The sequence below is a fragment of the Copadichromis virginalis genome, linkage group LG12 (assembly GCF_057382275.1).
Source record: "Copadichromis virginalis isolate Kocher_CV1m ecotype Utaka linkage group LG12, C_Virginalis_male_GT1.1, whole genome shotgun sequence".
In the NCBI taxonomy this organism is placed as follows: domain Eukaryota; kingdom Metazoa; phylum Chordata; class Actinopteri; order Cichliformes; family Cichlidae; genus Copadichromis; species Copadichromis virginalis.
Genome location: NC_140629.1, coordinates 19290199 through 19301608, shown reverse-complemented (window position 1 = coordinate 19301608; position 11410 = coordinate 19290199). Strand labels below are relative to the sequence as shown.

The 11410-nt window shown below is 43.8% G+C and overlaps 1 protein-coding gene across 1 annotated transcript in view; it reads right to left on the bottom strand.

Annotated features, from left to right (window-relative positions):
* The window catches only part of LOC146696853 (uncharacterized), a 34946-nt gene that overhangs the window by 7995 nt on the left and 15541 nt on the right, over positions 1-11410 (bottom strand). Inside the window, exons 2-4 of the mRNA XM_085475173.1 lie at positions 9434-9489; positions 9153-9265; positions 7992-8066 (exon numbers count right to left, since the gene is read on the bottom strand). Of these exons, the coding sequence (XP_085331299.1) occupies positions 7992-8066; positions 9153-9265; positions 9434-9489 (244 nt within the window). The remainder of the gene's footprint in view (positions 1-7991; positions 8067-9152; positions 9266-9433; positions 9490-11410) is intronic.

Below are 11410 nucleotides of genomic sequence, written 5' to 3'. Positions count from 1 at the left end.
TACTCTCCCTCTCTCTCTCTCTCTCTCTCTCTCACACACACACACACACACACACACACAAAAAAGCAAGACCCTCAACTAACACTCACGGCGGGCTGGAGTGGGTATCCTAATATCCCCTCGGCTTGCTGCCGGTAGGTTGGGGTTTTTCCCGGTGGACGAGAGGGTTTGTTCCCTGCGCCTTAGGGTCGGGGAACGGGTCCTGACTGTCATCTGCGCTTATGCGCCGAGTGGCAGTTCAGAGTACCCAGCCTTCTTAGAGTCCCTGGGGGGGGGTGCTGGAGGGTGCTCCACCTGGAGACTCTGTTGTCCTGCTGGGAGACTTCAATGCTCACGTGGGTAACGACAGCGAGACCTGGAGGGGCGTGATTGGGAGGAACGGCCTCCCTGATCTGAACCCGAGCGGTGCTCTGTTATTGGACTTCTGTGCTAACCACAGTTTGGCCATAACGAACACCCTGTTCGAACATAAGAGTGTCCATAAGTGCACGTGGCACCAGGACACTCTAGGCCGTAGGTCGATGATCGATTTTGTAATCGTATCAGCAGACCTGCGACCATATGTTCTGGACACTCGGGTAAAGAGAGGGGCTGAGCTGTCAACTGATCACCACCTGGTGGTGAGTTGGATCAGGTGGCGGGGGAGGACGCTGGACAGACCTGGTGCACCTAAACGCGTAGTGAGGGTGTGCTGGGAACGTCTAGCAGAGGCCCCAGTCTGCGAGATCTTCAACGCACACCTCCGGCAGAGCTTCAACAGCATTCCGAGGGAGACCGGGGACATTGAGTCCGAATGGACCATGTTCAGCGTCTCCATTGCCGAATCTGCTGCATTGAGCTGCGGCCGCAAGGTGGTGGGTGCCTGCCGTGGTGGTAATCCCCGAACCAAATGGTGGACACCAGAGGTGAAGGGAGCCACCAGGCTGAAGAAGGAGTCCTATCGGGCTTGGTTAGCCTGTGGGACTCCGGAGGCAGCCGACAGGTATCGACAGGCCAAGCGGAATGCGGCTCGGGCAGTGGCTGAAGCAAAAACTCGGGTGTGGGAGGAGTTCGGAGAGGCCATGGAAAAAGACTTTCGGACTGCCTCGAAGAGATTCTGGCAAACCGTCAGACGTCTCAGGAGGGGAAAGCGGTGCTCTACCTGCACTGTGTATAGTGCTGGCGGAGCGCTGCTGACGTCGACTGAGAAAATTGTCAGGCGGTGGAAGGAATACTTCAAGGACCTCCTTAATCCCACTGACACGTCTTCCGAGGAGGAAGCAGAGTCTGGGGATGAGGGGAATGACCCGCCAATTTCCGGGGGCGAGGTCACTGAGGCAGTTAAACAACTCCTTGGTGGCAGAGCCCCTGGTGTTGATGAGGTCCGCCCCGAGTTCCTGAAGGCTCTGGACGTTGTAGGGCTGTCCTGGTTGACACGCCTCTGCAATGTTGCGTGGAGATCAGGGGCAGTACCTGTGGACTGGCAGACCGGGGTGGTGGTCCCCATCTTTAAGAAAGGGGACCGGAGGGTGTGTTCCAACTATAGGGGGATCACACTCCTCAGCCTCCCTGGGAAAGTCTATGCCAGGGTGCTGGAAAGGAGAGTTCGTCCGTTAGTCGAACCTCGGATACAGGAGGAACAATACGGTTTTCGTCCTGGTCGCGGAACACTGGACCAGCTCTTTATCCTCTCCAGGATACTTGAGGGTGCATGGGAGTTTGCCCAACCAGTCTACATGTGTTTTGTGGACTTGGAGAAGGCATTCGACCGTGTCCCTCGGGGTGTCCTGTGGGAGGTGTTGCGGGAATATGGGGTGTCTGGCCCATTGCTACGGGCCATTCGATCCCTATACAACCGTTGCAAGAGCTTGGTTCGCATTGCCGGCAATAAGTCGGACTCGTTCCCGGTGGGTGATGGGCTTCGCCAGGGCTGCCCTTTGTCTCCGGTTCTGTTCATAATTTTTATGGACAGGATTTCTAGGTGCAGCCAAGTGGCGGAGGGCTTTCGCTTTGGTGGCCTCAGAATCTCATCTCTGATTTTTGCAGATGATGTGGTTCTGTTGGCTTCATCGGGTGAAGGCCTCCAGCTCGCACTGGAACGGTTCGCAGCCGAGTGTGAAGCAGCGGGAATGAGGATCAGCACCTCCAAATCTGAGGCCATGGTTCTCAGCCGGAAAAGGGTGGAGTGCCCACTCTGGGTCGGGGATGAGTTCCTGCCCCAAGTGGAGGAGTTCAAGTATCTCGGGGTCTTGTTCGCGAGTGATGGGAGAAGGGAGCCGGAGATCGACAGACGGATTGGGGCTGCAGCTGCAGTAATGCGAACGTTGCACCGGTCCGTCGTGGTGAAGAGGGAGCTGAGTGTAAAAGCGAAGCTCTCAATTTACCGGTCGATCTACGTCCCTACCCTCACCTATGGCCACGAGCTGTGGGTAGTGACCGAAAGAACGAGATCGCGGATACAAGCGGCAGAAATGAGCTTCCTCCGAAGGGTGGCTGGCCTCTCCCTTAGAGATAGGGTGAGAAGTTCGGCCATCCGGGAGGGGCTCAGAGTAGAGCAGCTGCTGCTCCACATCGAAAGGAGCCAGCTGAGGTGGTTCGGGCATCTGACAAGGATGCCCCCTGGGCGCCTCCTGGGTGAGGTGTTCCAGGCATGTCCCACCGGGAGGAGGCCCCGGGGCAGACCCAGGACACGCTGGAGAGATTATATCTCTCGGCTGGCCTGGGAACGCCTTGGTATTCCCCCGGACAAGCTGGAGGAGGTGGCTGGGGAGAGGGAGGTCTGGGCCTCTTTGCTTAGGCTGCTGCCCCCGCGACCCAACCCCGGACAAAGCGGATGACGATGGATGGATGGATGGATGTATATTGACAGCAAAACTTACAAGACATACACTGTATCACTCTGTGTTGCACATTGTCTTCACAATAAGTTCAAAACAGCAAAATGAATTAAAGCCTTTAGTTTCAAGAGAAAGAAAAAAACTGTGCCTGCATTTCATGTTTACTGGAGAATGGACAAAAAACAAAACAAAGAACTATATTTTACTTTGTTAAACATGGACTTAACTCATGTCTGTGTGTGCATACAAGCATTTGTATGTGGCCAGGACCTCGGTATAATTTCCATGGAGAGTAAATCTAGGCTTGTTGATGGAGGGCCTGGTCTGTCAGCCTCCAACAGGAAACCACAGATTTATCCAAGTGACAACACTGACACTGACACTGAGCAGAGAATTCAGTGCGCCCTGTAATACATGTCAGTACAGTCCATAATCCATATCACTCTGGCTGCCACTGCCAACTACACACAGAGTTGGCACAGAGACCAGAGAAGTAGTCCACAGTGCTGCCAGCCGCACTGGGAAAATCATGGAAACAAATCAAGGTCTACGGGAACACTTCTCAGTAGCACAGCCCAGTATTCTCTTATGAATGTGCAAGTGCAAAACATTACAGACAGTCTGCATTTAATCAAGTACAGGACGAAAGTGTTCATCAAAACAACTCACACTCAAAGCAAATGCCCTTGTAGTGCTGAATAATATAAAGCAAAATAGGTATTACCATGCTTGTAATTTTAAGAGACTTAAAAGTGTTAAAAATGCACTGGGAAAATGCAAAGGTTTTTCCTTCCCAGTGTCGCCAAGTGCTTGCTAACAGGATGCCCTGTGATTGTTTTGGTTGTCTCTCTATTATTGCAGGATCTTCAGGTGACATCTGGTGCTATTTAAATAAGATTGAATTCAATTAAACTGAAATAACAGTTTTAGGAAAAATGAAACTATCTGTATCTTATTAAAATGTATAGAAATCACCTCTAATTCTATTCAGACCATTTCTATAACTCATATGTGAGCATGTTCATGTCATTTTACATCATTCGGATTTCATAATGGTCATATGTTAGGACAAAACCTTCCTTTTTAATCTTTGTAACTGTAAGCTCTTGAAGCCCATACCATACTGTGTTATGTTCCAATCTAACATCCATCCCACAGTGTTTCAACCACATGGCATTTGACTTGCTAACAATGCAATGACCTTCATTGGTTATCAGAAAGCTTTAAATTTGTACCCAGATTCAGATAATAACATACTCTAGCAAAACAATATAAATGCAAAGCTTCAAAAACTCCAAAACGTTCTATATGAGCTCAAAGTACTGCCTTAATAGTCAACCTCTCTATTCAGAATAACGTGTCTTGGCCTAGTTATTTCCATGGGAAAATTTCATAAAGTGGGATGTTGAAACAGTCTTTTTGGGACTTGTGACACTGATGACCTTGGCATTGAAAACTTACTATAGGTATAACGATATAACCTGCCAGGGAGGGAAAGTAGCCCAAGGTGATGTGACAGGTTGAGAGACTTTTTAGCTGTAATTGGGCTCAAACTCCACACAAACTGTCTCTCTGCTCTGGAACCAGAGTGCTTCATAGTCTCTTTCCAACTAAGGAGTTGCTCAGAGTAATAGGCAGTAGGTGGATTCGGGGCAACTCAAGTTTCCCCAGTTAAAGTTTGTCCCACTTGACTGATGGGTTACTTATAATAGAAGTTAGTGTTGGCCAGCGCTTGTGGCCGAATTATTAGTATTGCAAACATTTATTCTTCTTAAAAAAATGCAAGTTGTTCACGAAGAATAACACCAATAAAACTGTGAATTGACAAGATTGCTATAATATTTGGGTTGTCAGTTATTATGACAGACAACATGTGTGATTTGAAGTGCTTCAAGATACCTTGACCCAAACATCTTCAATTATTCCTTATTTACAAGCCTAATGTTTTTTTGAGACCTAATCTCCTGTTCCACCTTAAAAAAAACATTTGGCCTTAAATAACAAAGGCATAATGTGACCGAATAAATGTATCTACTTGTTAAGTATGACATCACTAGCCATCCCGAGATCTAAAGTCTAAAAATCGAACTCAGGACCACTGAAAGAAAGAAAAACAGGACAAACTCTTTCAGCTTCCCCAGCTGTTACAATAAGGTTTAACGTTCAGATATCAAGAGGTTCACAAAGTTTAGCAGAGTTACAAGTTGCCGGGAAGTTAGGAATCCAGTTTTCACCTAAAGATCAGATACCATGTTTTGACTGAAGTACTTCTAAAAAACTAAAACACAGTGCTCTGGTGTACCTTTGAAAGTAGACTAAATAGCAATGGTGGTTGGAGGGTCAGTGAAGATGGGCTAGCTGACATATCATAAATTGCCTGGTAGCTAGCATACAGGAGGAAGAAGATCCTGAAAAAAAGAGTTAAAAATGGGCCCATTCACAACACAAGGTTAGTCATAACACATTGGTGCCTGGTTTTGACTAATTCCTAAAATGTCAACACTGAACTTTTATTCAGCCAGAGAGATTCAAATATTTGATATTCGAGCCCATGGACTGCAGTTTTTAAAAACTTAAAGATATGTATAGTCGGCTGGCTGACCATGATCCCTAATGACTTTTGGGGGGCTTGTTTCTATTAAATATAACAAAAACATTACAACGTGTTAAAAAGGTGACAGTGTCATTTGTAACAGTAGACCCACAGTAGAAAGGAGACCCAGAAACAGGACTGATACATTATCATTTAACCAGCAGATACTTATTGTATGTTTGATGAACCAAATGCACATTTTATAAATATCAGGATTGGAAAAGATGTGCCTTTGTGAGATGTCCCCACTCAGTTGAGTATGCATCAGAGCATCCAGGTTCTCTGCTCTCTACAATGCTCCAATTTGTGTCTTAATTCAAAATGTCTTGAGTCTAACTAACTTCTTTGTTTAGAATTTGACACTACTGTTTCTAATCTTATGCACTTGGACTCACACATACACACACACACACACACACACACACACACACACACACACACACACACACACACACACACACACACACAAACACAATGCTCTTCTGTCAAAACTTAATTCAGTTATTTGTTTTTTGGTAGAAATTAACAATGGAAACACCTGCACCCTATTCATAATTTAGTTTTCATAACTTAATGCCACATTAACTTCAGTTTATAACACACCCAAACCAGACTCGCCTCGACAAAACCCCCTCACTGCCAGCTGGGACATGCAGCATAGCGAGCCAGAAAAAACAGAAACAAAGTGGAGGGAAAAGAGAAAAAAAAGAAAGATAAGTAAAAAACTTATGGCTTACTTAGGGTAAAAACAGCCATGATTTTAAAAAAGAACAAGCTATTGCATCCCCAAATGTTATCACCCATCCAATCTGTATATATTTATAGATCATTTCCATGGTTTTGTTTTTCACGTCACTGCAAGGTCAAGTACGGCTCAGAAATAAGAGAGCTGTTTAGATTATAGCATCTGGTTAATGTAGGCATTTAGCAGGTGAGGGAGTGACTTTTTGTGTATCAATATTTCAGCTACTGATTTGTTAAAATAAAACAATTCTCAAAGACCAATATCAGGTAGCCTTTGAGTCTCCAGTATATTGCATAATCATAATTACGCATCGAATCAGTTTTATTGGACATGGAACAGAACAGCGCCTGTGATAGATACTGGGGTCATTTGTGATCCTTAAACGATTTGTCTCCACAAACATATGAGCTGTTAATAATATTAAATCATCGACTGTACTGTACATTGGCTATGCAATTCTACAAATAAAGACAGCTTAAGTCTGAATATAAATACTTTGACAGATAATTTTTAAGGTTCACTACACACCAACTCCAATACAACACAAGCCGGAAACACACCAGTGTGTTTGACGTTTTTTCGTAAGCTGTCTTGATACTAGTGAGATCATCACCTGTACTGTAAATTATGCCATAAGTGAGCATTTTAGTATTTGTGAGGAAAACTGATTAAAGACGTTTGCATGAACAAAAGACAGTTTTGCATAGTCATGTATGATCACCGCGTACTTCTACAAATGACATCCATGCGTCTATTGTATAAGGTCAAATTAGAATAAATTGTTTCTCTTCCTTTTTGCATTTTACATTAGCAGTAGTGACCACCGGGTACTTAAACAGTCCTGCTTATTAATGAGCATGTTTGCGTGTGTTGGCTAAGTTTAGAAGCCTCTTTTGTCCCACAGCTCACCTAAGGAGAAGTGATTTTCTTCATTCCCCTTAACGTCCACCATGAAATCATGTTTCTATGATTATGAAATCCCACAAGAAATTCTGATCAAAGAAGCCTCACACAAGACTCAGAGAGGGGATAGTGGGCTTTCAACTGGTTTCTTATAAAATCCCAGAGCCCACATTCATTGTTTTAAAAAAAGAGACAAAAAAAACAACAAACATTCCACAGATGCTCCTACAGTCGACTGGGTGATGCCTTTGTATGGAAAGTGGTAAACCTAGGGGTCGGTTCAATCCTTTCTACTCACTGACACACAAAATAAATACTGTTTGAGGGGCACAGACAGGGGAATCGTCAGCAGTGATGGACAGTTTTTGTCATATGCTGTAAACACACCTGAATCCTAAAAATATGCACATGCAGCTGAATCATAGAAATTACACAGTTCTCTTTTCTCTGGTCCATCTGCTTCCTGTCTATCTTACCACTACTTGACTTTGGCATGGGACTTGTGGGTTGTACCACCAACAACAGAATTTTAAACAAAACTTAGCAATCTCACCCTGAACCAACAAACCAGTAGGGCAGGAAGGGGTCTGAGGACAGGAAACTCTCAAAACAATACTAAGCAAACTACAAAGTGTAAATATAGAGTTTGAGGGTAAACGGTCTAGAATTCAGGGACAAAGATTATAGGAAAGTATAAAACACATTTTTCACTATTATTTTGGAATTTCACAGGAAATTAAACAGAATCTAAATGAACAGAAAGAGTAACAGAAACTGCAAGTGTTTTTTGCACAGCACTACCTCCGGGTCTAAACGGTCCTTGCACAGATGGAATTATTTCCTCTTAAATGAAGCCAAACAAAAACACAAATGACTGGATTTACTTTAGCAAACCCGAAGGCCATTGTCAAGTTCACATTCTTATGCACTGCACCTTAAAGAAGTTCTTGAGGGCTGGAATGTGGGTGGCACATTCTGTTCTCCTGTAGTCATCGACATTTTGGCCAACCTGCATACAAACAGGATGTAGACACTTAGACTGATATCACAGATCTCTCTTAGAAGACTAAAAAAAGACATGAAGGAAACAGGCTGGGAAACAACAGGATTCAAACGATGTCATGAGGCATCTGAAGACTGATCATCTTGAGAAGTGTTTAGTGTCGTCATGCCAATAAGTTCTCAAAGGGATTTAAAAAAACCAACTTGTCAATAAGTGCGTGTCTGAAAGAACAGGATTTCTCCAAATTATTTGAATTGAATTATTCCATTGTGAGGAAAACTATCAACAATTGTGTATATTTGTGTATTTAGTGACTATTTGTGTAGAACTAGAAATCTAAGCAAAGTCAGTCTAAATTTAAAACAACGGTCTCTAAAAAGACCCAAAATTTGAACCCAGGATCTCCAGGTAGCCTGAGCTGCATGTGTTTACAGTGCACAAATTTGATCCGCATGGGAAGTGTACCAGAATAAACTAAAGTTTGTAGATGAACATAAAATCAAAGAGTAGGCCTTTTGGAATGAAGTGCTCCTGACAGCTGGAAAGACAAATCAAAGACAGTAACAGTGGACATGTTTGGAGCAGAACAAAGGCAGCGTTTCTTTAGGGAAGAGCTATATACTACCATACCACTTCAAGCACCAGATACAACGGTGGTGAAAATATTATGGTTACAGGTTGCGTCTTTGACACTTAGGTCCTCTGCTCGCCTTGTAATTCACTCATTTTTCCACTGCACTGAGACATTTTCAAAGCTTTTCTTCCAAATTTCATGTAAGCCTCTGAAAACAAGAGTGCTGAATGAAAATAAGCCAGGAATATTTCGGGTTTCTCCAGAATACTTTATAAGTTAATAAGGGCGTACGCTTCTGTATCTGACCACAACAACATGTGAAACCCCTTATCTCAGAGCTGCAAAATGACCCAGCTGCCTCCAAATTAATTTAAGTCTGTGAGTCCTTGTGTTTGAAGCGTACCTGCTGTTTTCATGGCAAAGAATGCATGTGTGTTTGAGTAATTCGAGCTGGTATTTGTGTTATGATAGGGGAATGCTTACACAAGTTAAGCCCCATGAGCCCGTCTGCTACTCACCCAGCTGATCAGCACGATCCGGGGGGCTCCTGTCTCTACACTTCCGACCTTGCACAGTCCATATTGAGGCTTTGAGATGTGAAACTTAGCTGCCAGCTCTGCCACACCACCCGCTGTTAGGAAAGAGACAGATGCAGGGTGAGGGAACAAAGGGATATTGATGTGCAAATACGCTGCACTTTCTTTTTATATATCAACTTCTTTCAAGCCCAAGCAGAGGAGCAAACAAGCTTTTTTGTGGTCTTATGAAGGTAAATGATAAAAATAAGAGTCCACTTTACCTCCTGAGTCAGCCAGTTTGAGGTTGTTTGTGACTCCATCATATGCAAATAATGCCCTGTGAACATACAAACACACACAGGTCAAGATGCAAACAATAGCATGATTTCTGTGTATGCAAGCCCAAAGCCAAATGTTTTCCTGCGCATACCAGTGCTTTGTCTGAAAAACAACAAGCTTCCTTGCTGTGCAGAAGCACTATTACACCGACAAAAATAAATTCTTTTCAACTGTGACACACGTGCTCGCTCACTTTGTTCTGTCTCCCTTCCTGCTCTTGTTCACCAAAGACCCTTACAGCACAGAGATAAAACAGCACGGCACATTGTAACACAATAAGCTGCATTCACAGCATTTTCCTCATCGATGGGCAACTCCTGATTGTGAAATAAACAGTGTGCACACCGATGGGGCTTTTATTTTTTGTTAAGTGTTTTGCAGGTGAAAACCTGCCCCATCGCACCCTTCAGTGAGAAGACTGTTGCTGTGGCAACTCGACAAACTGATGATGTGTTTTCATGAGACCACTGAAAAACAACGGCTCAATTAAGAGCTTGGTGACTGATTTAAGATTGATACACACAATAAAAGGGCTTATATGTGGTTTGCTGCAAGAGGGAAATGTGTGACTTCATAAGAACCAAAACAAAGAAATAAACCTTAAGGCAAGTTCATTTTGTCTGTACTGGATCTGAACCCCAAATGACACCATTATGCTATTTGAGAAGATGTGTTTCCTAAATAATCTCGATGCTTTTGCATGTTTGAAGCACATCTGTGTAAATGTGTACGTTAGAGTCTGTTGCTTAACAAGGCGGCCTGCAGAGAGAGAAACTGTCAAATCTTTAAAGGGCCGCATGTGCCCGTCTGTGTGCACAAGTATGTGTCTGACTGTGGGCCTGTGTAAAGGTTTCACTGTAGGACTCCTGGAGTTCAGAGAATAACATCTGGAGCTGGATTGCAAAAGGGCACAAGCAACGATTACAAAGGACCAAAGGTGAATGGCCTGTGTGTGTGTGTGTGTGTGTTTCTGTTCTGTGTCCTGTGTCCTGTTTGTTTGTATATGTGTCTTTCTGGCTGCTGTTACAACCAAATTTCCCCCTGTGGGCCAATTAAAGGATTATTCTATTCGATTCTAAAAGCATCAGTATCGGTTTAAAATGTTCCGGTTGACTGTACAAAAGAGTACAAAACAGCTGTTTGGTATATGGGTTGACAATGGTGCCAAATAACTCAGTTAGCATTTCTCATTCACTGTTATTTTTCCTGATACAACAAGTCTGCCTTTGTTCTTTCTCCCAGAAGAACAAAAAGCTTCAGTCAAAAGTCAGTCAGTATGCGTGTGCGCTGAGGACACAATAACCATACTGTGCAACCTACTGAGCAAGTTGCAAGCTGGCCGAGCATGTGAGGAGACATGTTGCTGCTGCGCTTTCATTTTTGGTTTTTTTTTTTTATTGTTTTTGTAATGTTGGCAAATGTTTGTTTAGTATCTATGATATCACCCTGCAAGTATTTGAAATCAGATTGCATAAGAATATAATGCAACTTATGGGAACATTCTCCCCCAGCTCCCCGGCACGAGCTCTGCATCACCTCAAGCACTTACTTACGTGTTTCGGGATTAGATTAGCCACAAAAACTGCAGCAACAACAATGCTGCTCTCTTTTATTAGTTTTAACAAGTCACCAAACCACATCCGTGGTCTTCTAACATTCCAAGGTTGCCATTCCCAAGCTGTCAAGGTCAAAAGTCAATGTGACTGTGAAGGAGTCTTAATTGCATGTGCAAATTTTCCACCCACAGAGAACAAGCTTGCTCACGAGGTACGCTGAGCTGAGGGACACTCTTTGTTCTGCCACAGCTTTCACTAAGATGGACTTTGCAAAGATCCTATTTTTCAGCAGCTTTCTCCCCAAATCTTTACCTAATCTCAATTTAGTGAAGCAGTATTACAAAATCAAACACAATAAGTAAA